Source organism: Exophiala viscosa (genome assembly GCF_022695815.1).
Source record: "Exophiala viscosa unplaced genomic scaffold EDD37scaffold_1, whole genome shotgun sequence".
Lineage (NCBI taxonomy): Eukaryota > Fungi > Ascomycota > Eurotiomycetes > Chaetothyriales > Herpotrichiellaceae > Exophiala > Exophiala viscosa.
Window position 1 is genome coordinate 4,096,720 of NW_026944353.1, and position 25,230 is coordinate 4,121,949.

General features: G+C 52.3%; 12 protein-coding genes across 12 annotated transcripts; 7 read left to right on the forward strand and 5 right to left on the reverse strand.

Annotated features, from left to right (window-relative positions):
• Positions 1-157: 157 nt before the first annotated feature.
• EDD37DRAFT_77656 (uncharacterized protein) lies at positions 158-1,899 on the reverse strand. Its single transcript, XM_062820277.1, has 2 exons — positions 1,550-1,899; positions 158-1,497 (listed from the first exon to the last, which is right to left on the reverse strand). Exons 1-2 carry the CDS (start codon positions 1,640-1,642, stop codon positions 292-294), a joined length of 1,299 nt encoding a protein of 432 aa, XP_062675889.1. The 5' UTR covers positions 1,643-1,899; the 3' UTR covers positions 158-291.
• Positions 1,900-2,396: 497 nt separating this feature from the next.
• Positions 2,397-4,000, forward strand: EDD37DRAFT_671778 (high-affinity nicotinic acid transporter-like protein; the record flags this gene model as incomplete). Its single annotated transcript, XM_062819429.1, has 4 exons — positions 2,397-2,655; positions 2,712-2,798; positions 2,850-3,371; positions 3,420-4,000. 4 exons carry the CDS (start codon positions 2,397-2,399, stop codon positions 3,998-4,000), a joined length of 1,449 nt encoding a protein of 482 aa, XP_062675890.1.
• A 1,485-nt stretch (positions 4,001-5,485) lies between these two features.
• On the forward strand, positions 5,486-7,222 carry EDD37DRAFT_77673 (aldehyde dehydrogenase domain-containing protein). Its single transcript, XM_062820278.1, has 4 exons — positions 5,486-6,681; positions 6,731-6,832; positions 6,897-6,947; positions 7,014-7,222. Exons 1-4 carry the CDS (start codon positions 5,688-5,690, stop codon positions 7,088-7,090), a joined length of 1,224 nt encoding a protein of 407 aa, XP_062675891.1. The 5' UTR covers positions 5,486-5,687; the 3' UTR covers positions 7,091-7,222.
• A 1,349-nt stretch (positions 7,223-8,571) lies between these two features.
• Positions 8,572-8,977, forward strand: EDD37DRAFT_604869 (uncharacterized protein; the record flags this gene model as incomplete). Its single annotated transcript, XM_062814777.1, has 3 exons — positions 8,572-8,670; positions 8,694-8,819; positions 8,867-8,977. 3 exons carry the CDS (start codon positions 8,572-8,574, stop codon positions 8,975-8,977), a joined length of 336 nt encoding a protein of 111 aa, XP_062675892.1.
• Positions 8,978-10,329: 1,352 nt separating this feature from the next.
• EDD37DRAFT_77697 (GTP-binding protein) lies at positions 10,330-12,365 on the forward strand. Its single transcript, XM_062820279.1, has one exon. It carries the CDS (start codon positions 10,414-10,416, stop codon positions 12,151-12,153), a length of 1,740 nt encoding a protein of 579 aa, XP_062675893.1. The 5' UTR covers positions 10,330-10,413; the 3' UTR covers positions 12,154-12,365.
• Positions 12,127-14,378, reverse strand: EDD37DRAFT_77712 (26S proteasome regulatory subunit N6). Its single transcript, XM_062820280.1, has 2 exons — positions 14,186-14,378; positions 12,127-13,964 (listed from the first exon to the last, which is right to left on the reverse strand). Exons 1-2 carry the CDS (start codon positions 14,259-14,261, stop codon positions 12,577-12,579), a joined length of 1,464 nt encoding a protein of 487 aa, XP_062675894.1. The 5' UTR covers positions 14,262-14,378; the 3' UTR covers positions 12,127-12,576.
• Positions 14,379-14,529: 151 nt separating this feature from the next.
• On the forward strand, positions 14,530-16,313 carry EDD37DRAFT_618342 (phosphoglycerate mutase). Its single transcript, XM_062815799.1, has one exon. It carries the CDS (start codon positions 14,694-14,696, stop codon positions 16,077-16,079), a length of 1,386 nt encoding a protein of 461 aa, XP_062675895.1. The 5' UTR covers positions 14,530-14,693; the 3' UTR covers positions 16,080-16,313.
• Positions 16,159-18,549, reverse strand: EDD37DRAFT_77715 (SSS family solute:Na+ symporter). The gene is made up of 3 exons (XM_062820281.1): positions 18,280-18,549; positions 16,445-18,229; positions 16,159-16,395 (listed from the first exon to the last, which is right to left on the reverse strand). The coding sequence occupies exons 1-3, from the start codon at positions 18,314-18,316 to the stop codon at positions 16,238-16,240; spliced, it is 1,980 nt and encodes a 659-aa protein (XP_062675896.1). The 5' UTR covers positions 18,317-18,549; the 3' UTR covers positions 16,159-16,237.
• A 213-nt stretch (positions 18,550-18,762) lies between these two features.
• On the forward strand, positions 18,763-20,979 carry EDD37DRAFT_559387 (fungal-specific transcription factor domain-containing protein; the record flags this gene model as incomplete). Its single annotated transcript, XM_062813789.1, has 1 exon — positions 18,763-20,979. One exon carries the CDS (start codon positions 18,763-18,765, stop codon positions 20,977-20,979), a length of 2,217 nt encoding a protein of 738 aa, XP_062675897.1.
• A 51-nt stretch (positions 20,980-21,030) lies between these two features.
• On the reverse strand, positions 21,031-22,878 carry EDD37DRAFT_645735 (formyltetrahydrofolate deformylase; the record flags this gene model as incomplete). The annotated part of the gene is made up of 10 exons (XM_062817658.1): positions 21,031-21,154; positions 21,204-21,417; positions 21,467-21,629; positions 21,683-21,918; positions 21,968-21,998; positions 22,054-22,078; positions 22,136-22,431; positions 22,489-22,633; positions 22,692-22,775; positions 22,829-22,878. 10 exons carry the CDS (start codon positions 22,876-22,878, stop codon positions 21,031-21,033), a joined length of 1,368 nt encoding a protein of 455 aa, XP_062675898.1.
• Positions 22,829-24,690, forward strand: EDD37DRAFT_77732 (thiosulfate sulfurtransferase). The gene is made up of 5 exons (XM_062820283.1): positions 22,829-23,617; positions 23,668-23,812; positions 23,867-24,130; positions 24,191-24,270; positions 24,323-24,690. The coding sequence occupies exons 1-5, from the start codon at positions 23,291-23,293 to the stop codon at positions 24,383-24,385; spliced, it is 879 nt and encodes a 292-aa protein (XP_062675899.1). The 5' UTR covers positions 22,829-23,290; the 3' UTR covers positions 24,386-24,690.
• On the reverse strand, positions 24,165-24,966 carry EDD37DRAFT_77730 (uncharacterized protein). Its single transcript, XM_062820282.1, has 3 exons — positions 24,751-24,966; positions 24,311-24,690; positions 24,165-24,260 (listed from the first exon to the last, which is right to left on the reverse strand). Exons 1-2 carry the CDS (start codon positions 24,871-24,873, stop codon positions 24,403-24,405), a joined length of 411 nt encoding a protein of 136 aa, XP_062675900.1. The 5' UTR covers positions 24,874-24,966; the 3' UTR covers positions 24,165-24,260; positions 24,311-24,402.
• Positions 24,967-25,230: the final 264 nt, after the last annotated feature.

The window sequence follows — 25,230 nt, forward strand, 5'->3', positions numbered from 1 at the left end:
ATAATCATGACTGTTATACTGTATATATCAGTCTCACTCACAAGTCACAGCATTTCGTACTTCCAATAGAAATGTCGCGGTGGCATATTCTTTTTCTCATTTCATTACATCCGTGTTTCACCTTGTTAACTTTGACATGTTCCTTGGAGATTTCGAGTCATGTCGAGATCTTAAGCTGATTTACTGAGACTTCCGCTAAGATTAGCTGTGTAGATATAGAACAATAGTTTGTATACATGGTAATTTTCCGATGAAACCCTGTACACCCAAAGCCAGACCGTATAGATCTACCTACTCCTGCGCAACAGACTTGTCCCTCGAAAAGCCCCACCGGATTTGGTTAGCAACATGAATCTGCACATCCAACTCTTGTGCCCAGGTCCAGACCAGACCAGGCTCTTTCTGGAACATCCTACCCACGGCTGTCAAGTCCAGTGGCTCCTCACCACCCTCTCCGGTAAGAAGATCATTCGCCTGCTTTCCTGACACGATCCGGCCAACTGTCGACACCAATGCTCGATCACCAACTGCCTTCTTGATTTCCCTTGCGAACGGAGCCTGGTAATTCGGTACATTGGCAATCTTCTGTTCAGGATGTAGTCCTCCTGAACTGACATCAATGAGGTCGACACCACGATCAGCAAGGAGAGGCGCAAGTCGGACAGAGTCTGCGACTGTCCAGCTGGGTCCGGCATAGTCAGTGTTCTCCAGCCAATCCGTGGCACTGATCCGTATGAACAGTGGCATAGACTCTGGAATGATGGACCGGACCAATTCGACAACTTCCAGCGTCAAACGCACCCGGTTCTCAAAACTACCACCGTACTGGTCCGTTCGTACGTTGCTGGCGGGCGACAAAAACTGATGCAACAAACGACCGTGACCACTGTGGATCTCAACAACGTCGAATCCGGCCGCTATGGCTCGCTTCACAGCAGCGGCATACGCAGCCTTGTATTCTTCGATGTCCTCGAGACTCATGGATTTCGGTACAACGTAGCCTTTGGCGTAGGGGATAGCTGACGGAGCCATGACGCTGTCTGGCCATCCGCCGACTTCCTCCGTCGCTATGGCACCTTTGCTCAACCAAGGAGCAACAGTGCTGGCTTTTCGACCGCCATGACCGATCTGGATGCCCATCTTCTGGCCCTGGGAATGCGCAAATTCCGTGATACGCTTCAACGGCTCGATCTGGCTGTCCTGCCATATGCCGGAGCACTGAGGTGTGACACGGCCCTCGGGCAAGACTGCAGTGGACTCTATCATAGCAAGTCCAGGACCTCGGGAGACGATGCCGCCTAGGTGAGTCCAATGCCACATGGTATGATGGCCATTCTCTGCCGAGTACTGGCAAAGTGGAGAGAGCATGATTCGGTTGTGCAGAGTGAGACCACGAATCTTCAGTGGTTGGAAGACCTTGGGGATGGGCCGTCCATCAGGCTGTGGGTTGGTGGCAGACCCGGATGGGTAGCTTTGTACTGGTGTATAGAAGGGGACCTGCTGGCTCTTAGCTGGTGCATCTGGGAGGAAGATGAAATAAGGGACTTACACCAGGGGCTCCGGGGCTTGGAATTGATGCCTGCTTGAATTGCTTGGCTCCAGTATCTTCACATCCGACATCTTCCAATTTATGAGGCGACATGGTTGCAGTAAATTTAGTGATATAAGTCGGGCTGGTGTTAATCAGGAGAAAGCCACAACGTATTGACGAATGTTCGACTCTACGTACCTCGTGAGCCAGATCGGTCTTGTTTATATTGAAGAAAAACAATTTTTCCTCAGACAACCTACAATGGAAATTCGGGTATGGAGTCGTATGACAGATTCAAGATCCTCTGCCACAAGGTCATTGGGCCCAGAAACGGCCCAATTGAAGCACTCGACTTCATTACTGCGTTGACCAATAGGATATCTGCAAGACTACCTCAACCAACCACAGTGGCATCGAAGCTGGAACTTATCTTCGTTATCATCTAATGACGGTTCGTTATCAAGCATGGTCATTGGTTGGGAGTACTCTCGGGCCACGAGATAATCGGGAAACCTTCGAGACGGGCCCAATCCACCAGTCATGTCCCGTTTCGCAGATAAAAGATAAACATTGCGGATCTAGTCAACTCAATCTTACCGATCTCCCATCTCGTGATTTGTGAATGCTCAGACAACCTTCTCTTCTGAGCCGTGTCGTCTTGTTCGAGATAGGATAGACGTCTTGTATACTACTAGTTAGTGACAGTAGCTCGGTCCACCTGCGATACCGGGAGTTATCGAGAGCTGGACTAGCCGCACGGATATTATTCTATAAAGTCCTGCTTGATGTCCAACAGGGGATTTTCCATCACACGACCAGCTGCCGTGACTTCTTGCCCGCCGCGTTTCGTGGTCCTACGTTCAACATGCATTCTTTGAAAGAAACCATTGAGCCCGTTGCTCTGGGCATCGCCCAAGAGCAATATGCTGCCCGCGAGGGCGGCCACGACCATATCTACATCGATCCGGTCAAGGAGAAGAAAATCGTCAGAAAATTGGACATGTACATCGTGCCGGTTTTCATGATTACCTACCTCTTCAGTTTCTTGGATCGTTCAAATCTCGGAAATGCCAAAGTTGCAGGCATGGAGACCGATCTCGGTCTCGTCAAACACCAATTTAATGGTATTTCCCTTGTTGTCGTCTCGCTCGAATGGAGCACATTCTGATCAAATTTGCAGTGGTCACATCCATCTTCTACGTAACCTATGTCGTTTTCGAGGTTCCATTGACCATTCTATTCAAGATGGTTGGACCTTCTAAGATGGGTAAGAATCTGGGTCACCCTCTTGTTTTGACACGTTTCTAATGCTGGCTAGTCCCGGTTATCATGATCTCCTGGAGTCTTGTGACCTGTTTCACCGGTTTCTGCCAGTCTTACGGTGGACTTCTCGCCTGTCGACTCATCCTCGGAGCGTGCGAGTCGGCGCTCTTTCCATCACTGAATCTCTACGTGTCCATGTTCTGGAAACGCGAGGAGATTGCCAGGAGAGCATCAGGAATTGGTATTTCCCTCTCCCTCGCCGGCGCATTCGGCGGTCTTTTCGCGTGGGCAATTCTGCAGATGGACGGTACTGGGGGTTATGCTGGCTGGAGATGGCTCTTCTTCATCGAAGGAGCCATCTCATTTTGCCTTGGCATTGCGGCATACTGGCTATTCCCAGACAGCCCAGAGACAGCATACTTCTTGACCCCGGAAGAGAGGGAGATTGCCAGAGCTCGCCTCGAGATGCACGGCAACTATGAACCTCTGGATTATGCTCACGTCAAAGCGGCATTCAAAGATCCAGTGTGCTGGCTGTCGGGATGGATTCAATTCAATGCGGACATCTACAACTACAGTAAGTTGAAGGTCACCCAACATTACGTTGCTAACGATTCCCTCTCAGGTATTTCGACCTTTTTGCCCACCATCATCAAAGGCCTCGGCTATACCAGCTTGCAAGTGCAATATATGACTATCCCGTGTTACCTGCTGGGCACAATTGCATACTTCACTTGCGCCACCCTCTCCGACAAGACGAAACGCAGAGGACCGTTTATGCTCTTTGCTGGGATCTTCATCATGACTGGATACGCTGTACTCTTGGGCAGCCACAAACCACATGTGCGATACTTTGCTTGCTTCCTGGTTCTGTTCGGGGCCCCGATCGTTCCCGGATTGAACTTGACCTGGCTCAATACCAACATGGCTCCGCATTACAAACGTGCCACCGCAATCGGTATCAACCAGACCATCGGCAACTCTGGTGGTGTCATCGCTGGACAAATTTTCTTGACCGGCGAGTCGCCATACTACAAAACTGGTATGGCAGTGAGCTTGACCGCTGTTGGCCTGACTTGGTGCTCTACCTGGGTTATGATGTGGATTTTACGCAAACGAAACGCGGAGAAGGACAGAAATATTGCAGAGGGTTTCACTGACGATGGCAAGGGAGACATGGCTGTTCACTTCAAATACCAGCTCTAGTGGATGCCTTGGGAAAGCGGTCGAAACACTTGCGCTGGACTTAGCATTTCAGTCTTCGACCCACTGCACACGAATGATGATGATCTGGCGAAGGTGGACGGGTAGGCTTATATGAACCTGACGTTGTGCTTCATGTATTTGCTCTTTTTGGTCCAATGTGTTAGTTTCTTGCCACCACGAGGAAAGTGGAAGAGGAGCGCAGAATTCTAAAGCAAATCATGATGGTGTTGTGATGGAGACGGCCGTGGATAGCGGACTCTCGAGCGGTGTTTTCCGTACGGCGTTCTATCTGCACTCTACGAGTAGCACCTTATCCGAGTTTCCGAGATCTAAGGGGAGACGAGTGGAGTCGGACACGTGCGATGAATCGATGTATACCTATTTTGGCTAGCATGGGCTTGATAAGACGTTCTTAGGGTTCCGGCGATTAAAGCCAAGCCTTGGCATTGCTTTTCTGTTGCCTTTCCTGGTAGGGGGATTTCTTTGGTGATGCGTCACTACCAAAATCTTGACATCCACCCCAAACCCAACCTAATCGCACCCAAAACCACGCCCGTTGCCCAAGACGCCCGTCCCTGCACATCCCGCTTCTTACCGCGCACCTCGTGCGATCGTACTATCGGCGATGGGCCGATGAGTCAAACCCTAACACAATCTCAAAACCACCTGAGCTGTCCTGCCAATCACTCAGAGAGCACCACATCGTCCATTCCTGCCACCAGGATATTGCTGACCGCATGATGTTCTTGGAATCAAGGACCTCTTTCACACTAAACGATACTCCTTATCGTCCCTTGCCTGCTCTACACACTTGTCCACATTAGGTAGTCAAACCTACAGTACCCCAGGCCATCACCTTATCCGACGTGTCCCCACCCTTTTCAGCCGGCTTGGGACAGGCTGTCTAGCACCGCTCGTCATCACGACCATTGCTTTCGCTACATCTAGCAATGCCACCACCAGCCTCACGGGCGTCATTGCCACGTCTTGCACCCAAACCCAAACGGGCAGCAGACGCGGTGCCGGAGCAAAACTCGCGAGAGAAGCGTGCCAAAACGAGCGTTTCCAATGACACCAGGGTGGTGGCTTCTCCTGTTGAGCGCGCATCCTCGTCGGCGTCGCTCAACGCCGACAACATGTACTCGGCTCGCATGAACGTCACGCCAACAACAGCGGCCGTCCAAGATTTTGGTGAATTTCCACTGGACATGGCTGCTTGGGCATCCATGGAGAATCCAGACTTTCTTGATCAAACGCGTGGAAATCAAGCAGATGACGGTGTCTTTCATACCGACTGTACACCCGCAGGACAAACCCTTTCTCCCAACTTACTGCCCGACTTCAAACCCGCCGTTGTGACAAGCAATTTTGTCAATAACGAATTCGTGACGTCGAAGACAAGACAGTGGTCCTTGGTACATGATCCAGTAAGAGTCTCCAAAGTCTGGATACTACGTCTTGGCCTCACTCACAATGATTAGGCCACCCAACAACTTCTGACTCGAGTGCCGGAGTCGACGGCTAGTGAGGTCCATGCAGCAGTGGCTGCTGCAGAGGAAGGTCAAAGTTACTGGTCTCAGTTGCCCTTGTCAAAGAGAAGAGTACCACTCTTACGACTGATCGAGCTGATGCGGGTCAATGAAAACGAATTAGTATGGAATCATGCACATCTCTATAAACTCCCATCATGTTCGCTAATGTATCTACTCTTTCCCAGATCGGTGCAATCGTGCGCGAAGTTGGAAAAACGATTGCCGATGCAAGGTCTGAAATCTCGCGCGCTATCAATATGATTGAAGCTGCACTCTCTGTCACGAGCAGCATTCTGGGATTTCACTTCATCAACGAAGCAACAGCAACTAGTACTATCAACGAGCCGCTAGGAGTCTGCGTGGCAATCACGCCCTTCAACTTCCCCTTGATGACGCCCATGTGGCTCGTTCCATTTGCCGTTGCTACTGGGAATAGTGTGGTACTCAAGCCGTCTGAGCAGGCGCCACTGACCATGACGGTTATTGCGAAGCTCTTTGTAGAAGCGAAGTTTCCTCGGGCCGTCTTGAACATCGTGCATGGAGGTCCTGCTGTGGTGGACAAGTTAATCACTGAACCTGCCGTCAAGGCCGTCTCGTTCATCGGATCGGACGAGGCCGGAGCACACGTCTACAAGACCGCCATCACCGCCATGAAAAGGACTCAGGCCAACTGCGGATCCAAGAATCATGGAGTCATTCTACCCGATGCCGACGTCTCTTCCACCCTGCATGCTCTTGCAGCGAGTGCTTTCGGCGCTGCTGGTCAGCGATGTATGGGCCTCAGTGCCGCTGTGTTCGTTGGCGAGAGTCGAACGTGGATACCGGCCTTGGTTGAGATCGCAAAGCAATTCGTCGTCGGGTCGGGTGCTACACCTGGAGTATCACTGGGGCCCGTGATCAGTCGCAAGGCCAAGAAAAGAGTCGAAGATATCATTCAAAGCGCTGCGGATGATGGGGCAGACATACTTCTGGACGGTCGTGGTGTCAAAGTCCCCGATTTCCCTGAAGGCAACTTCATCGGCCCAACCGTAATATCAAATGTGCAGACCTACATGGAATGCTACCAGAAGGAGATCATGGGCCCGGTACTGGTTTGCCTACAAGTCGACAATCTGGAGGAAGCTATTGAAGTCTTGAACGAGAACAGATGTGAGGACTCCGTCTTCAAAATGAGACACGTACTGACAAACATATCAAGATGGCAATGGATGTTCCATATTTACGACGAATTCTGGAAAGGCAATGACGTTCCAGAAAAAGGTGAACATTGGCCGTATCGGCATCAATGTTCCTCTACTGGGTGCGTTCTGAGACAGCCGAACCATGGGCATTGAATGGGAGCTAACAAGAATTAACCACAACAGCCACTTCAGGTCAAGTCTCCAACAGCAGTAACAAGGACTCATTCCTCGGAGGTAGGATAAATTCCCACAAGAGGTTCATCTTAGGAAACAATGGCTAACATTAATTGTCATGCGCAGACATCAACATTCACGGCTTCAAAGGCCACCAGTTCTTCACCACAACCAAGACAATCGCGACACTATGGAAAGACTGAGTTTTTGATCGACGCAAACGACGATTCGCTCTCCCTTGTCCAAACAGGAGAACTTCCTGCAATCAAAGAAAGAGTCTCAATGGATGAAGAGTTGAGATTCACGAAGGTGAGTCAGGGAAAGATACTCGTTCAATCGAGATGAGTTATCATTGAATGAGGTAAGTCTGTGACTCATGGCCAGATCTGGCAGCTGGCGGTTGGAGCTATAAGAAGCCTCTCCTGCCTCAATATGCTGGAGGTCCAAACGTGATGACTGATCTCTGATGCATTCATGTACCGCAGGTATATATACATACTTTAACCATCATGGAGCGCCGAACTACTGGAATCTTCCTCTGATACTTCGGCACGTTGGCGTCCAGTCTTGGAAGGTAAACACACTGCTTCTATGCACCACGGAGCCTTCTCAATACTACCTAATGTCGACATGCTCGCGGCAAATAAAGAGCTTTTCCCAATCTGCTCATATTCTCCCGAGACTATGGGAGGCTACGACAACCGCAAGCTCCCCCTTTTGGGTAATTCGATGAGAGTGCGACCATGGAGTACAGTCCCGGTCTGAACAGTCGTCGCTGCCAGCGATGAGTACCTCTACCTGCAGAGCGCCGTTTCCTAGCGGAGTTGGCATACATCTATTCGCATCGAGGTTTGACACAGACCTAGCAAGCAAGACATCCTCGAATCCGGAAATACGTTAATCAATACTATGCTGCAAAAATGCTATACTTTCAAAGAGCATATCCTAAACGGTGTGTAGGGATACTGAGGAACACTTTGCGCATGGTCGGCAGAGAGGGAGCAGCACTTCAGACTGCCGGCTGCCACCAGTCGACATCGATCTCGGCAAGGTCGCCTCCTCTTGAGTAACGAGGCTATAGACTTGGAGCCGGAAGACGGCGTGGTTGCTGGAATCGGCAAACGCGAATGCCTCCAAACTTGCCGGCGCCGGCTCAAGCAATGAGCAATCCGAACGAGATGATAACATTGCCGGCGGCAAGCCGCGTAACGTTCGAAAGGGAACGGCGACCTGTTGGGAATGGAAATGCGGAAAGGCGAAATGGTTCAGATCGAGGAACAAAACAGCATGAGCGCTGCCAACGACCATGTCTAAGGTTTAGCCTCCCTAGCCCGGCGGAGGAAGATTGCTCATCTTCTTCGTGGGTTGCCGACTTTAGATTTGGGCCACACTCGGGAGAGTTCCAGACGCGATACGGGCCACAATTCGAGGCCTAGTTCATCTCGAATGCAACGCAAGACGTCACGACTGGCGAGAGATGCGATGAGGGATACGCGGCCCCTCTGCGTGACCTGAAAGCTTTCTGGGCGGCGGGTAACATTGCGGTATACCGGACATAATCTGGCTTCGGGTAAAAGGCAATATATCTCTTCTCAGACGATATCAGACATTCCGCAACGAGGTCCTCGACGCCTCACTGGCCAGAGATGATATTTGGAACAATTCTGAGACCAGCTTGCCCGACATGGCTTGCGAGCGACACGGCTGCTCCTCGCTCTCTACAATCTTATCCCTGGCGTCCGTTGTTACACCTACTGCCACGCCGTTGTCCCAGAAGAGGAAGGTGGGTGACTATTTCTACCGAAGGGTTTGGCTTTTGCGGCATTCAAGAAGAATGCAGATCCAGGTCCTATATGGGAAAAGCTAGCAGCGTGCAAGACTAGTACTAAGCTGAGGCTCGACGGCTCGTGCTTGGACGAATGGCAGAAGAAGGTAAGGAGCTTGTCAGAGCGATCTACCTTCATCGACCCGGCTGCCAGCTCCTCATGCACACCGGAGACTACTTCGCTGCTAGAGCTACTCAGCAGACAGAAACGGGACCAAGCCACGATTTCGGAAAGACATGCGACCATAAAGCGTCGCCTGGATGAGACAAGCCGTAGCGACAGAGTTCAACGGCTTCGTCTCGCAAAAGGGAGCCTTGACTGCGAACTATTCTCAACATGAACGAAATAGAGCAATCTCTCACGCAAGACAGATGTGATTGCCTCAGATGCCGTCAGGAAGATGCATGCGAGCTATGTCCCTCCCTAGTTTTGACCTCGACAGAATGAAGGAAGAGGTACAGGATGGGAACTTTGTGTGGCGATCAGAAACGAGTTAGAGGCTGCACGCAAAATCCTCGACCAGCATAAAGTAAACAAGGAAGACATGCCGAAAGAGGTACAAGCGGATCAGTCTACCGTGGAAGCAATCATTGCGGAAGAATTAGTGCTCAGACAGCACTTACCACGCATACATACCACAGACGATACTGGTAGCTTCGAATCAGGTACAGGCCGAAGCATATTCCGATGCTCTTACGGCTCTATATATAAAGACACACTACTCGAGAAGACTGTGAAATCCTCCAAGGAGAGAACAAGACGGCGTGCCAGTCAGATATCTGAACGACGATGAGATTGCCGTCAGGCACCAAGAAGACACGGTATCGCGTCTGCCAAGAGCTCGAGAGAACGCAGTGTTTCTCTTTTTCTGAGGGAGGCTATGCTGGCTTCTGTTTTACGCAGAGCAACCGCACTGAGAATTTGTGACAAGTGTATATGAGTGCTGGCTCAGAATGGATCAAGGTTTAACAGGAGCAACTGGGATCTGTTGCAAGCTCAAGGACCTGATTGCCGGGAATGCATCATACTCGCGCCTGTACATTGTATACTCACGAGTACTCAGGCATGCACATCCTCTGTGAAAGCGTGGTGATCCTGCGAGCAAGTCATCTCCATTCGATACTGTGGCACGACCAGCTTCTACTCCGCAGGGGGAAGACTTATCGTCGACCTCAAAAGTCAAGTACTCGAATTTCAAATTTACCTTCTTTCAGGTATGTCAGCGGCTGCATCCAGAGATCATAGAAGCAGTCGAATTCGATGAGTTCCCGGACGCTGGTATCATCCGCTCAGTTCAACATTCTCAGCAGCGAATCGTGGACTTGCGCGAGCAGGCGTTGATCGTGGTGATCGGCCCATCTACGTTGCCCAGTACTGCGAAGGGTGGATTGGACACCAGGCCGTGCATGGAGGGTTGCGAGTTCTGCGGAGCATGCGTCTCAGTCATCGTGTGTACATTCGGACATTTTTGACGTGGATTGGGGGGGAATAGCAGAGTCAGCCTCGCCCCTGGAATCACAAATGGTGGAAGATATAGTGCCTTACGTAATCTCGCTTAGTCGCGAACTTTTTCTGGGGAAAGTGAAAGCGTGCCTCAGTCTCAATCTAGAGCCAATACTTGAATAAAATAAGTCCAGGTCTTTCCATGGATCCAAAATTTCCTGGCATCTTTTTCGATTGCGGTCAATTATGCTGAGAACATGAGTCCGATCCAAGGCCCTCTGTTGCCGTTTCTCTACCCTTGCCTTCTCCGGTCCGCAGCGCCTTCAATTCGGTCTCAAGCACCGCGGATTCCTCCCAGTATACGCAGACATCTAAATAACAGCAACCGGCGCGAACAATCCTCACTTGCGGAGTCAAATACTGCCAAACAGGCCGCCGCGCTTGAACCACCTCCTCCCATCACTAGTAGTCGTCTGAATCCTACACCGGATGACTACGGCCGCAATGTCTTTGTCGACAAGTGCACCCTGACCGTACATGCTGGCACGGGAGGGAATGGATGTGTGTCTTTCCTTCGAGACGCGCACATATCTGATGGACCACCCAATGGGGGAGACGGAGGATCGGGTGGTAATATATGGATTCAAGCTGTCGCTGGACAGACGAGTCTGCACAAACTGGCGAGGAGGGGGATCATAAAAGCACCACGAGGCATTGGCGGACAGGGAAAGAGTCAGGGCGGTCGCAAAGGAGAAGACATCTGCATACAGGTGCCCGTGGGCACTGTCGTGCGAGAGATATGGCGCAGTGATCCTGTGGCGGACGAGGAAGCAAGATTGGAGGAACTGCGCGCCATGTCCGACGAAGACCTGCCCTCGACGCCCGATAATGGTCTTCGCAACAAATGGATTCTTTACGCCGGTGTCACTCCAAACGAAGCAAAAGACGTCGCCGCACGTTTACCGGGCCCTGTAAAGCCCAGGAGATCTCATCTGGCGGTTCTTCAACCACGCGCACCGATCAATCTCGATCTGGATAAAGCGATGGACAAGCCGAGGCTGTTGGCCGCTGGAGCTGTGGGCGGACTCGGAAACCCTCATTTTGCGAGCAAAGAGGGTCCGAAACCCAAATACGCAACCAAGGGCGAGTTGGGAGTCCGACTGAAACTGGAGCTGGAGCTCAAATTGCTTGCGGATGTTGGCCTTGTGGGACTACCCAACGCAGGCAAGAGCACATTAACGAGGGCAATCAGCAACTCTCGAACTAGGATCGGGGATTGGGCATTCACGACTCTTGCCCCCACAATCGGTACCGTGGTTCTCGACAACAACCAAGGCAGGCCTTTAGTGCGCTCTGGCATCGAGGGCGGGCCACCGAGAGTCAATTTCACGGTGGCCGATATCCCCGGCCTCATCGAAGACGCTCACCTCGACAAAGGTCTTGGGCTCGAATTTCTCCGTCACGTCGAACGCGCCAGAATCCTCGCATTCGTCATCGATCTCAGTGCCGGCGATGCAGTAGTAGCGCTTCAAAACCTGTGGAAAGAAGTCGGCGAGTACGAAAACCTTCGCAATAGGGAACTCAACGAACAGTCTCAGAGAGAACTCATCGATTGGAACCCCTTTGAATCGCTATCATCCTCATCGCCCGACGATCAGCAAGTCTACGACGATGCTGGTGAAAGCATAGCTATCTTCCCACCTCCTCCGAGCAGGAATCTGGAACCACTAAAGCTCCCTCCCATCAGTGCAAAACCATGGTTCGTCATCGCCACGAAAGCGGATAAAGACGCCAGTGTCACACAGGGCGAGTTCACCAAACTCGCCGAGTATATTCGACAGGTCGAGGCCGGTACTATCGCTCATCCCAGCGGCAACCGGAACGGTTGGAGGAACCGCGTTGCTGCGCTTCCAGTGTCCGCAATCAACAGTCAAGGTATTGACAAGGTGATTAGATTCACGGCGGGCGTCCTGGACAGTTTGATGGTCTCACGGTAGTTTTAGCGGTAGGCGATTGTTCTTTGGTATCACTTCATAGTCATATATATCTAGTCGGAGCTCCTGCCACTGGTTCCCTCTGCGACATCAATGAGGGTTTGTACATCTTTGTAAGGGACTCTCCTCTCCCACATCAACAAAGGTCCCAGCTCCTTTGCGAGAGACTTCCATCTGCAAGCTCAACAAGGCAATCCGCATTGTTGTGACCGGCGTTCCTCTGCTACATTAATAAGGATTTCAGCATCGTTGCGACAGGTTGCCCTCGGCCTATTCAATTCAATTGCAGCACCATTGTGAGAGGTTCCATTCGTTACATCAATAAAGGTTTCAACCTCGTTGTGAGTGGCATCCTCTGCCAACTCAATTCAGTTCATTTCCAGCCACTAAACGCCGCGCTATGTTATGCCATTCCATTCAAGTTAATCAACGACCTCCTGCCTCGGTCTTCGCAAGTCTGTATCTCACGGCCTCTCTGACCACTTCCGAGTTCCAAACACCTTCAGGTCCGCCCTTAGCGAACTCCATACCAGCGACGTCTCCCTTCTCCAATTCACCCAAGATCACACTGAGATCCTTCTTCTGCGAGGCGAGCCACTTGTCAATAAAGCCGATAGGGTCCTTAGCCATGGACGAGAAGAAGGTGTGTTTCGCTTTGATGTGATACATCTTCTGGATGAGAACCGCAAGTTCCTCATCGATCTTCTGGATCTGGCGCAAGGTAGCCTGGTTTTCAGGGCTGCTGGTCATTTTGAGGATGAGGGCGCGCAGCGGATCTTCGACTTGCACTTGGACGTCGTAAACTGTCGGCTGGGGGTCTTTGTGGAAGTCCTGGTCGACGCGGATAGTGTATGGCAGGCGGATCGGTGGAAGAGGGTGGAGATGTGCGATGATTCGTTCAGGGACTTGTGGGAAGAAGATGGTTTCCAGACCAAAAATTTGGCGGAGATTGTCGTCGCAACGGATGCTTCGTCGTTCGTTGTCCTCTTGAAGACCCATGAGCTTGATGTACTCCCACAATCCCATGACTACCTCAGCACGATCTGCTTCTTCCATGTCCAAGGTGTCGGCCAGAGCTCTACTCAGGCGAAATCGCTCGGGTTGTTCGTCGCGGGTAAGACAGATGGTGATGTTGGTGTTTTCATCGGCTTTGCGCTGGAAAACGAAACTGTCAAGATCGGTGCTGCTGTTATTCTGGCCTTTCTTCCAAGTGACAGTGGTGTTGGGATCTGAAAAGTTGGCTGTCGCTCCTTCGAATTCTACGTTCATTTCCTTGAAGAAAGAACTGAATGGCTTCGATGGCTCGGTGAGAGTTTTCTTCTTTGGTGCCTTAGGCTTGGCTTCTTCCATGACTTCATCCTCCTCGTCGCTGCTGTACATGAGATCGTCTTCGGCATATTCGAGTAATCTGCCCTGAACCTTGACCTTGTAGGTAGGTGCACGGAGATCTTCGAAAGTGAAACTGTCGCCCTCAAAGCTGTCTTGCCAGTGTTGATCGGCCACGGTATTGGAAATCTGAATGCGCAGGGTCTTGTAGCGCTTGTTGTTCCTGCTCAGATTGTCCTGATACTCCAGTCTCTTTCGTGCCATGAGTGAGTCCAATCGCTTCTCTCCCTCTCGCAACGCATTGTATTGTTTTGCACCATCGCCGATCACAATGTCTTCGATTCCGTCGGGAGGGTTCAGATCGGTAGGCTTTCGCGCCCGGCGCTGGGCATTTTGGTGTTCGATTGCAGCATTTCGCTGTTGCATTTGCTGGTTGAGCATTTGAGCCTGGGCTTGTTGTTGTGCGGCGTGCTGAGGAGGGATATGGCCTAACAAGGTTTGTAAGTAGACTGGATCTTGAATTTGTGCCTGACAAGCGTTGTATGGAGCGATCACGCCATTATCGACGAGGAGTTGAATGAAAGGGTCTAGGTTTCTTGGTACCGCGCGACCATCCATTGCGTCCCAACGCATCTTGGGCTTCACCGGCATAGTGACTGCGCGATGGCGAACCATGGTTGAAGACGACTTGTGCTTGGATAGAGCTCACCTGGTCTTCGACTGGTTGTCGGCGGCCTGGCTTGCGCCTGGGCATACTGCCGATAGTTTTGCATTTGTTGGTTCATCTCGCTGTCGCCTTGGCGATATCTGTACGGTCGGAAGAAAGAAGTACCGAGGTGCGAAGGAGGCGGAAGAATGAAGGGTGCGGCGACGAGGGTTGTAGACTGGACAAAAAGTGTCGGCGACGACGAGGTCGAAATCGCAGTCGCGACCAGACAGAGACAAACCGCGATTCTCTCCCGCGGCTGAGCTAGTCCTATCTGGGATAGCGGCTTGGCACGTGCCATGATGTGATAGACATACCACCAGTAAGGCTGTCACCGTCTTTGCATTCCTCCATACAAAGGCCTGATGTTCGCAAGTGCACGACTGATTCTGTTCTGTTTCTGCTGAGTCGGTTGTCCTTGTCAATCCAATCACGCTTCTTCTTTATGTAAAATCACCAGAACCCGTCCATAAGCACTTTCTATGAAAACACTTGAGTGCCAGGACCGACAATGGGGAAACCAAGACTGATCATTATCATCCGCCATGGACAGTCTGAAGGCAATCGAGACAAGACCATCCACCAAAAAACACCGGACCATAGGGTCCCCCTGACCCCAGACGGACACCAGCAGGCCATGGAGGCCGGTGAAAAACTCCGAGCTCTTCTCCGCAACGATGACACAGTCCACTTCTTCATTTCGCCATACCGAAGGACCCGAGAGACGACTGAAGGCATCCTGAGTGGACTCTGCTCGAATGATCCAGTTCCATCGCCCTTCCGGAGATCTCACATCAAAGTGTACGAGGAGCCAAGATTAAGGGAGCAGGACTTTGGCAACTTCCAGCCAGGTGGTGACGAAGTCGAGCGTCTCTGGAGAGAGCGTGCGGAGTATGGACACTTCTTCTACCGGATACCCAACGGCGAGAGTGGAGCTGATGTTTACGACCGAGTCTCCTCATTCAATGGCTCACTGTGGCGCCGGTTCTCCGAGGACACCATGGCCAGTGTAGCGATATTGGTGACCCATGGTCTCTGCAGTCGCATATTCCTGATGGCATGGTATCATTACAGCGTTGAGTTCTTCGAGGACTTGCGCAACATCAATCACTGCGAGTTTCTGGTCATGAAGCTAGCCGCCAATGGGAGATACGTCCTGCAGAACAACTTGAGACGGTGGTCGGACCTTAGAAGGGAGCGAGCCGCGAGAAAAAGTATTTCTGCCTCAGCACCACCAGTCAATATCGAGCCAATCCCCGTGCGGCGATGGACTTCTAATCGATCGGCCCATGATGCGACCGGCAATAGTCAGCTGCCCAGACCGACGCGGAAGAATACAGCAGAGATGTTCAAAGACGAGACCGAGGTAGCAGAAGAGGTCGAAGAGATGCAGCAGCCCGGCGCAGAAAAGGCTAAGCGAAGAGGAAGCGCAACCGCAAGTAGGGGCGAGAGTCGGAGCCGGGTTCGGTCTACAAGCAACCTTCGCACCTCCCTCAATAATATGTCATTGGATGCCAGCCCCAGCAAGAAAAAACCAAGCGTGCCGATGTTAAAGCCATACCTTGGCCGTGACGGAGGAGGTTCAAGATCAGGTGCTGGCTCTCCATTCGCCGGATCAGACGACGAAAACGAGACAACACCACCAGCTGCAGAAGCTGGTCATGCACATAAAGACAAATTCTCGTCGTCACTGGCTCGCGCGTTGAGAGGGGAGTTCGACACCTCGACCCGATCGCGTGATGACCCGAATCGACCCATGGCAGATGCGTTAGGGGATGCGCCAAGTGATGTGGAAGCTAGTGAGGCTGAAGTCACCAAAGAGAATGAGGTGAGAGAGATTGAGCAGATCATAGAGAATGAGATCAGGGAACGGAGTCACGGTGGTAGTGTTTATTGAATTAGCATGTTATTGCAGTCTTTGCTAGACGCATTACTACTCGCAAATCTATTCTTGCTGTGGCTGGCTGATATCCAGTCGCTCGTTGCGGGCAATTCGACCAAAGATGATTGCGAGCTCCTTTCGTGACTCGAATAGTGGCCACTAGTATTCACGCATTAGTCGCTATTGCTACAAAACAGAAGAGGGACACTCACAGATACGATCAGAATCAGACTGACGAACACAAATGTGGCCGCGGCCACGCACTGAAGAATGAAGAGACCCTTCGGGTAGATGACGGCGGTGCCGGCGAGCGGAGCGGGAATGAGGACGACTGAGAAATGGTTAGCTATATCCGGGACAGATGGAGACGCGGTACTCACGAATGACAAGCAGAAAGAGTCCAGTGATGATACGGAAGCGAGTCTGCGACGCTTCGAGTTTGACCACTTCTTCGGCGTACTTCGCATCGGCCTCGGTGGTCTGACCTCCGCCTTCCACCGACCGAAGTGCAGGCTCGTATGCTAAGTCCTTTGACCCAGCAACGTGACTCTGGTTGTGGTGGGGTACCTTTTCGGTCGGCCCGGTCGTCGGGCTTACTGGTTCCGGGACCGCAGCGCCACGGCCAATGGCTCTGGTGAGTTCAAAGTCGAAGGAGGCGGGCTTTATGAGAGACAGTACTATCGATATGATAGCCCCACTGCCCAAGGCCGACAAGGAACCAGAGAGGATGACCTTACTGGCGGTCAGAGTCGTCACAGATATCGTCCCCTGAGTTGTGACACAGGTGACGAGCCATGCCACCATACCCATGACCAAACCGCCCATGACCCCGAAGATGGCGCCAGCCTTGTTCAGCCGGGTCCAGCACATCAAGAGGCCGATTGGGAAAACGGCGCCCGATGTGCACACCGCCATCAGGTAGAAGAGAAAGTTGAGGTTGAGGCCAATGTACGCGAACGCAGTGTCGATGCTGGCGAGGAAGATGGCCCAAAGGATGACCACGGCATGATTGACTCTCATCATCTGGACATTCGTGGCAGCCTTGTTGAAATACTCCCGATAGACATCATAAGAGAAAATCGTCGACACCGCAACCAGTTGAGCAGACAGTGCCGACGTGGTTGCCATAAACGCGATAACAGTGTACATCGCTGGCCCGGCCTTGCCGAGGATAGTCACACTTGCAAATGGGCCAGCGAGACCTGCACCAAGCTCTGCTGTAGTCAGGCCGTCCGGGTAGGCCGGGAAGGCTGGGTTCGTCGCAAGAGCCCTTGCGGCCAAGCCCATGGAGGATCCGATCCCCAGGGCGACGGAGAAAAAGAAGCAGCCAGCGAAGATGAAAGACTTGCTGGTACCGGCCGGACGAGCTGCGATGCTTCGCTGCCAATATGACTGGTCACAAAATGACAGTCCGAAGAAAGATGTTGCCGCCGTCACAGCATAGTACATACCACCCTCACTGCGGAACGAGAGGTAGGACTCATGCCCATTCCCCACTGCTGGTGTCGTCTTGGATGCATCGAGGAGGAGGTCGTAGAGCTTGCTGGGGGATCCAATGACGTCGCCTCTTGTGTAGGTTGCCAGAACAAGAACAAGCAGGCATGAGAAGAGAATGCAGCAGTGAAGATAGTCCGCCACGAAAGTGGCTCGAAGACCACCGGTCAGGACGTAGGCAACGATGACCAGGGGCAACAGCCAGATGCCGGCATACTCGCTGATACCCGTCATGCCAGTGATGACTCCAGCTCCACCGATGAGGATTTCGCTGCCGACCACAAAGTTTGCAACAAGAGCGGCGAACATGTAGGCAAGATGACCAGCAGTGCCGAAGCGTACCTTGGCCACTTGAAGATACGTCGAGGCGCCGCTGGCGTTTGCCTTGATTTTCGAGGAGACAAATGCGAAAGCGGCAATCTCAACAAAGCCACCCATTCCGAACCACCAAGGGATGGACACGCCATAAAGGTATGTGAGTGTCCCTGTCTGCAGGAAGACCGCAGCCCATACCCAAGCGGACGTGACGCCGACAGACAGCATTCCAGTCTTGACGGATCTAGAAGCCGAAGAGAACTCTTCCACCCTTGCAGGGTCAAAGTTTGTGTATCGTTTCTGCACCCAAGTGACGACGTTCATGAGTACGGCAAAGAACGCGCCCCCGACCAGGACTGCATAGGGTCAGACATAGCAATCGCGCGCCGGGAAGGAGGAGACTTACTGGTCGCATAACCGGCGCTTTGAGGTAGCAGAGACATGGTGTTTGACGATTATTCAACACAGACTCGTGGTAGTTCTGGTTCTCTGGCGCGTCTGCGAGTCCATCCTGTAGATACCCACATGTTTATATGTTTATGGATGTCAAGGAAGACGATGGCGCGAGACGGTGTCGGCAAGGTGCGATTCGCAATTGATCTCGGCCATCCGAGGGGCGGGAGGTCGAGACTGCAAGGATCCTGGTCCCAGCGCAATGGAACAGATTCTTCGTTATCTACACAGTGTACGAATTCGGTAAGTGCCGAAAGACAAAATGACGAATTTATAGATATTGGTGGGCAGCGCAAGCACGCCATCGCAAGACAGCAACTCTAACCTGGGTAAGGAAATCAGCATCCAGCCCGTTATCGCCGTTATGCCTGATGTCTCTTATCAACAATTCCATGTCGCCCGTAGGCGTTGCTGGCCTGTGTTCGCTTATCGTACAATGTCACGAAGCGGGCAACACGAGGATCATGTCGACCTGTCCGACATCAGGTGGAAGATGCTGGTCGCCTGCGACATCTGCAGAAAACGGAAGGTTCGATGCGACGGTCAAAGACCTTGTTTAAGATGCAGCAAAGGTGGCAAGGAATGCACTTTCTCGACACCAAGGCGAGTCGTGGTGCATCCCGAAAATGTCGCAAGGGCCTCGAAGCGCCCCAGAACAAGCTCTTTCTCCCCAGGAGCTGCATCGTCGTCCGCTGCTTCCAGTGTTCCAACCGCGACGGGGAAGGAGCCTCCGTCAAGATCGGGCAAAGAACACCTCCTGCTCATCGACTCAGATGACCAGATTGTTTATTCGGGAGAATCTACGGGGATGCCCTTGTTCGCTCGGCTCGGTTTGCTTCAGACTGTTGAGGTATCGGAAAGCGACGTGACTGGGACATCCTTTGCATCCCACTCAGCAGGTGCATTGGGCATAACGGGAGCCACGACCTCTTCCAGCGACTATTTCGATCTTTGCCTCCAACATTGTCCACAGGAACTCATGTCCAAGTTGATAGGCTATCATTTGAACACCCCGGTCTTTTTTCCACTCCTTCACGCTCCTTCCTTCTTATCCGAGTTTGTCGCGGTCACTCAGCGTCGGTTGGTATGCACTGCTCAGTATGGCGCACTCCTGATGAGCATCCTCGCCGTGACGGCACGCCTGGTCGAAAGTGCCAGAGCGCTCTTTCCGACGTCGGACCGCGATCAAGCCGGTGAAGCTTACTTTGAACTCGCCCAAGACTTTATCCGAATCAGCAAGAACAAGCTCGACATCCGGCACATCCTCGCTCTTTACCACCTTGCATTATTCGCAGAGGGTTGCACCGCCAGCTCTGCCAGCTCAGTCTCCAGCTTCGTCGCGGAAGCCGTCGGCCTGGCATTTACAACTGGGCTGCATCGAAGTACTAAGGAGTTCAACATGGACCCAGTGACGCTGCAGATCCGGACCCGCCTCTTTTGGGCCCTTTATACTTTGGATATCGCCCTAGCCTACTCTCAGGGACGGCCGCCGCTCATCAGGCTGTCCGAGTGCAGTGTCGACCTTCCTGTCATTGTCGACAACGAGTACATTAAAAAGACGGAGATACTTCCACAGCCAGAGGGCGACCCACCGCTGGCAATGGCCGCTGCCGTCAAAATGATCGAGATATACATGGTCCTTGAACAGGTGCTGTCTGCGATCAACGCTCCATCACGAACCCCGGCGGCCGCTTTCTCTCTGAGCGATCCTCCCCTCGACCGGAGCGACCTCATGAAGCGAGCGCAGAAACGACTGGACAAGATTGAACGAGATCTGCCGCCATATATGTCGCAGATTGGTGTAAAACCTAATCCAACCTCGAATTTCTTCTACTCTTGCCGCGTCCGGACCGTCCTCCAATTTGTTAGGACCCTCATTGCCCGTCAAGGCCTTATTGACGAGTTGGAGACTGGTCCGACGTCCTCCAAGGAGGAGACCAGCTTCGCCACCTCGGAAGCCTGCCGCCTGTCCGTGGACACCGTGAAGACCTATTCACGGCTACGGCATTTGGGCCTTCTGCGCCTCTGCGGTTTCCATGCTGTGTCCCACATTACTGCCGCCGCGCATACGCTCATTGCGTGCATGTTGAGGAGCTCCAATCTCGCATTCGAGCATCGACCGGACTTGCTCACGGCCATCGACATCCTACTAGTCTTCTCTTCACCCTTTCCGCATGTGGAGACGGTTGCACAGCTACTTGTTCAGTTGTCTCGTACTTTAGATCATAATCATGGTTCGAACAGCCAAAGTGAGGCCGTCGCAGTCCGAGTGCTTGCCCGGAGGATGGCGCGCTCCCCTTCTAGGAGGGTCGAGCCGCCTCTTCTGACGCCAGCTTTCTCCTGGCCATCATGGAAAGGCGATTCTGCTCAACGACCTGACGTTGAACCTCTGTCCAACCGACTCTCCACAGCTGCACTTCCTAATGCCTCCTCGTCCAGCTATACTCAGTCAACTGTCTCGGATACCGTCCTGCCGCCTGCTGCTCATTCACTCGATACGTCGAATTTCAGCACCACTAACGAGACTTCCACTTGGCTTTCGTCGATACCCACCGAGTCAGTCGAGCCCCGGTGGATATATAATGCTTCAGATGATGCGGTGTGGGACGACAGCTTTTCATTCCTAAACGACGGACTCTTCAGCAAACTTTGAGAACCCGTTGTACAATAGGCATCTATCAATTCTTTTGGGGGGATGCATTCTCTAGTCGATAAGCTCCCGAATATGCTGCTTCCACGCGGGCCAAGCTCCCCATCGTCCTTCGGCGTCAACTTCCTCTGGTCCTCCTTCGCCGATTAACTTCAGCATCTTCTCAGCATATTGGAACCTACATGGACGGTCAGCTTTAGCACCACTCTCGTGAAGAGCGAACTTACTCTCCGGGATGGCCAAGGATCAAGATAGAATGAGAATCCGAGTCCTCTTCCGGATGAGGCGTCAGCTGGAGTGGCGTGCCCGACCAGTACGACGCTACTACACGTGCTTGCATCTCGGAGAACGGCCAGGGGATGGCTTCTGCGTGGAGCAGTAAGAATGCCAATGTCGGATCTGGGAGGTAGAAGATCTGGTGAGCGTCGAGGTTATGAACGCCTGCTTGGTCAGTAAAGGACGGGCCTCTCATCGAAGAGCAAATACTCACGGTGTCCGCCCTGCAAAGTAGCCTGACCAACCATGTCCTTTGGTGGCCGGCGAGCCTCGGGAGGAACACAAGACCTCCTCAGTAGGGGTGCTTTGTCGAAAGGTGCATCTGTAGGGTGGCAGAACTCAAAGCGGAACACGAAACCAGTGGCGAATATGATCACCTATAAGTTGTCAGCTAGGAAAATTGAACCAGGTGCGCCGGAACAGGACTCACGTCCACATCGTCCAGAACCTCCCCCTTGGCGGTGGTGATTCTGCCGGTGGCAGAGTTGGCGGACGGTGGCTCGACGGTACGGAATGGTGCAGCAACGTTGTTGATGTGCTTGCCCCATCCTTTCTCGTTTTCGGTGTCATAACGAGGCTTGACTCGGAGAGAACGATACACTTTGCGTGGCGCTAAAGGCGACTGCTCAACACAAAGCATACCAAGCTCTCGCACGATGTCCGCACCTGCATTGTCAGTTGGGATAATCGATGAAAAGGGAGAGACTGAACTCACTCGAGGGTCCCGCACCCACGACCATAACGGTCTTTCCCGGTGTCAGCTTGCAGGTACGGAAAGTATTGGGAAGAAGATGAACTTACCTTTCCAGCAAACGCTTCCGCCTGCCTGTACCACCTAGAGTGCAGAATTGACCCTTTCCATTCCCACAGCCCGTCCACATACGGGATGAAGGGCCTCGAATCTGACCCGTTGGCCACAACAACATGGTCGAAGTCTTCCTCAAAGGTCATTCCCACATTGGAGGACTTGCTGGTAACTGATGGCGTCCATTCTACGAGCCATCGTTTACTTGAAGGATGGTAATCAGGTGTATGTCGCACTCGAGTCACCACGCGATTGAGTTGAATGTGGTCGGCATATTTGCTAGCGTGTTGTTGTTGATACTGGTAGATGACTTTGTAGGTTGGAGACTCCGCTGTATCTTTGGAATACGGGTGAGAGCGATAGGGCATGATATCCTTCACAAGCCAACATTAAGCATGAATGCTCACTCTGGACAAAGAAGTGGAACTCACCCTAGGCGTATTGGCGGTAACACCAGCATACATAGGTGTTGGAGCTGGTGCTGGCTTACCAGCCCGTTCCAGGTCCGTCAGAGCGACGGCATGACCATCCTCATCGAAGGAGACATGGCAAGGCGGCGGAGTCGGATCAAAGTTCCTACGTAAAGGACCATCAGCACAAGAGCCCCAAAGCACGTCATTCGGGATGGACTCACCAGAGACCCCCTACACTGTCGCGGGCCTCGTATGCCACAACATCAAACCCTTTACGCTTGAACTGCTCAATGGCTCCCAGGCCTCTAGAATTCGAATCTCAGCTATAGCCTTGTGTCCTCTGTGAAGCCGGACTTACGCTGGGCCGCAGCCAATAATGAGTACCGAGGGTTGCACTTTGCTGATCATCGTTGGTGGTTAGTACCCAAAGTTGGGTGGCTTGCACATTTGCATATGTGCACTGTAGATATAGCTGGCAAGGACCCGAAACCATGCACATTATCGAGGTCCACCGCCCGGGACAAAGCGTTGTCGTCCAGCCGCCATCAGCACAAAAGAAGATAGACCAGGTGTGACCTCGGCGCTGCCGTAAGCACGCAATCGCTCGGATCACCGAGATGGCACCATACTCGGAACCACCAAACAACTGGCGTGCGCGGACTGTCCCCTTTCGACAATATTGGTCGTTAGTATTTATGAGGATGGCAATGGCTTGGAAGTAGCCATGCATAATCTTTGGTGTGTACTGTCATCTTCCGGAAAAAGAGCCCCTGACTTTTTAGCGAAATCGAGGCCTTAGAACAGACAACCAAAACTCAATATGTCAGTACCACTCATCATCCCACCAACGTCTTCTCTTATCTCTGAGCCCGGTGCTGTTGTTCTCGACGCCTCGTGGCTTTACGAGCCTCCACCTACACGCAATGCGTACGAAGAGTTTTTAGCGGGTCCTCGTTTCCCCAATGCACGATTCTGGGATTTGGACGCTGTGTCCGAGCCTCATTCCGATGGGTATGCTTTGATGCTGCCTTCGCCGGAACGCTTTGCAGATTTTGCGGGCAAGCATGGAGTTAAGAAGGATTCACATGTCATCGTGTATGACAATGAAGGTATCTTCGCTGGTCCTCGGACGGCGTGGACATTCAAGGTCGGTCATCCCCAGCCAACAACATGAGCAATCACTGACCATCCGCACAGGTCTATGGGCATGAAAAGGTATCGGTGATCAACGGAGGACTGCCGAGGGCGAAGAAGGAGGGTGTCAAGCTCGAGACTGGGTCACCAAAACAGTTCGAAAGAACCAAATATCCTGTTCCTACCTTGAATCATGATGCCGTCGTCCGTACGTATCATAACATACATGACCCGTGGCTGGATTGAGCTGACCATGATGCAGAGTTCGACGAGGCGTTGAAACTGGCACAGCGACCATCAGCCTCCACTGACGGCATCTTGCTAATAGATGCGAGACCTGCATCATCCTACCAGGCCGGCCATATACCAACATCCCTGCTTCTGGACTTCCCGTCCTCTCTACTCGAGGACCCAGCCAAGTTCACGTACCTACGAGAACCCGAAGAGTTGAAAAAGCACATCGCCGATCAGCTGGGGCAGGACAAGTTGGAGGAGATCGTCTCCGGTAAAGCGACGGTTGTCAATAGTAAGTTTCATCATTTCCAACATTTTGTCATTGTGCAAAAATGCTGACAAGGGTGATCAGCTTGCGGAGGTGGTCTTTCGGCAGCGATAAACTGGTTATCTCTCCAGTCCCTTGGTGTAGATTCTCGACTCTATGACGAAGTAAGCAGTCTTGTCCCCTCCAAGTGGTGAAAAAACTAACCAATTCTTCTAGTCTTGGGGTGGCTATTCCGCGCGATTGGGTACGCCTAGAGTAACTGGTCCAAATCCTTTGTAAAGCTCGTGTCTCGTAGATCAAGCTTCCTCTACAGTTTGCGCCTCCCAGAGGCCAGTCACGACATTCTTGCCATCCCTTTCCTCAACCTTTACGATGGTTGTTGCGCTCTGCTTGATTTCTTTGCCATCCTCCTTTCCTTTGGTCACGTATGCTGTCCATTGCCCGACCACACCTGTAGAGCCTGAGTCGTTTGTCGTTGCAATGTTGAGGTCTTTGATTTCAACGATAGATGCAGAGAATGCTGAGCGAAATTGTGTGGTAATGAGATTGACAAAGTCGGAACCAGTCAGAGATGTGCCATTGATCTTGATGGACAGATAATCTGAGCATGGGAACTGAGTAAGCGGAGGGAGGAGGCAACGTACCACAATGTTGGCATCTGAGGCAAGCTCGGTGGCTAGCACCGACGCTGCGAGCTTGTCGTCGGCCTGGAAGAGAGTGTTGGTGAAGAAGGAGTCCACGAAGTCGGCGACAGCTGGACGAGACATCTTTCAAGGTAGCGGATGGCGGACGTCGTAGGCAAAAGTACCGACGAAGTGCGATGTTGTCTGATCAGCGATAGCAAGTTTCAATGCCCAAAAAATGATGAGGTCGATGTGGCTATCGCCAAAAGAACATAGGCTTTGCAGATCATGTGTGATTGTGGGACGATAGTGCGAAGCAATGCTGGGACTGTCATTTTCGGATGGCCGAGGTCGTGAGTAAGCAGTCCTTGCATGTCCCTACCTGGTCCATTGACTCTCCTTGTCTCCTGATATGAGCCCGCCATAGCGGGACCCGGGCAGCATAAATTCGTAACACGATAGTCAATGATGTGGTTGAGGTAACAGGGTGAGCTTTACAAG

Bases quoted from the DNA above. Each gene is read 5' to 3' on its own strand.
- EDD37DRAFT_77656 (XM_062820277.1), bottom strand. From the start codon at position 1,642: ATGTCGCCTCATAAATTGGAAGATGTCGGATGTGAAGATACTGGAGCC. The intron at 1,498-1,549 runs GTAAGTCCCTTA...AAGAGCCAGCAG, and splicing joins CAAGCCCCGGAGCCCCTGGT to GTCCCCTTCTATACACCAGT.
- EDD37DRAFT_77673 (XM_062820278.1), top strand. From the start codon at position 5,688: ATGTTCGCTAATGTATCTACTCTTTCCCAGATCGGTGCAATCGTGCGC. The intron at 6,833-6,896 runs GTGCGTTCTGAG...TAACCACAACAG, and splicing joins CATCAATGTTCCTCTACTGG to CCACTTCAGGTCAAGTCTCC. The intron at 6,948-7,013 runs GTAGGATAAATT...TGTCATGCGCAG, and splicing joins CAAGGACTCATTCCTCGGAG to ACATCAACATTCACGGCTTC.
- EDD37DRAFT_77697 (XM_062820279.1), top strand. From the start codon at position 10,414: ATGAGTCCGATCCAAGGCCCTCTGTTGCCGTTTCTCTACCCTTGCCTT.
- EDD37DRAFT_77712 (XM_062820280.1), bottom strand. From the start codon at position 14,261: ATGAACCAACAAATGCAAAACTATCGGCAGTATGCCCAGGCGCAAGCC. The intron at 13,965-14,185 runs GTGAGCTCTATC...AAACCTTGTTAG, and splicing joins GACAACCAGTCGAAGACCAG to GCCATATCCCTCCTCAGCAC.
- EDD37DRAFT_618342 (XM_062815799.1), top strand. From the start codon at position 14,694: ATGGGGAAACCAAGACTGATCATTATCATCCGCCATGGACAGTCTGAA.
- EDD37DRAFT_77715 (XM_062820281.1), bottom strand. From the start codon at position 18,316: ATGTCTCTGCTACCTCAAAGCGCCGGTTATGCGACCA. The intron at 18,230-18,279 runs GTAAGTCTCCTC...GACCCTATGCAG, and splicing joins AAGCGCCGGTTATGCGACCA to TCCTGGTCGGGGGCGCGTTC. The intron at 16,396-16,444 runs GTGAGTACCGCG...ACCATTTCTCAG, and splicing joins ACTCTTTCTGCTTGTCATTC to TCGTCCTCATTCCCGCTCCG.
- EDD37DRAFT_77732 (XM_062820283.1), top strand. From the start codon at position 23,291: ATGTCAGTACCACTCATCATCCCACCAACGTCTTCTCTTATCTCTGAG. The intron at 23,813-23,866 runs GTACGTATCATA...ACCATGATGCAG, and splicing joins GAATCATGATGCCGTCGTCC to AGTTCGACGAGGCGTTGAAA. The intron at 24,131-24,190 runs GTAAGTTTCATC...AAGGGTGATCAG, and splicing joins TAAAGCGACGGTTGTCAATA to CTTGCGGAGGTGGTCTTTCG.
- EDD37DRAFT_77730 (XM_062820282.1), bottom strand. From the start codon at position 24,873: ATGTCTCGTCCAGCTGTCGCCGACTTCGTGGACTCCTTCTTCACCAAC. The intron at 24,691-24,750 runs GTACGTTGCCTC...CTGTCCATCAAG, and splicing joins CCTCAGATGCCAACATTGTG to ATCAATGGCACATCTCTGAC.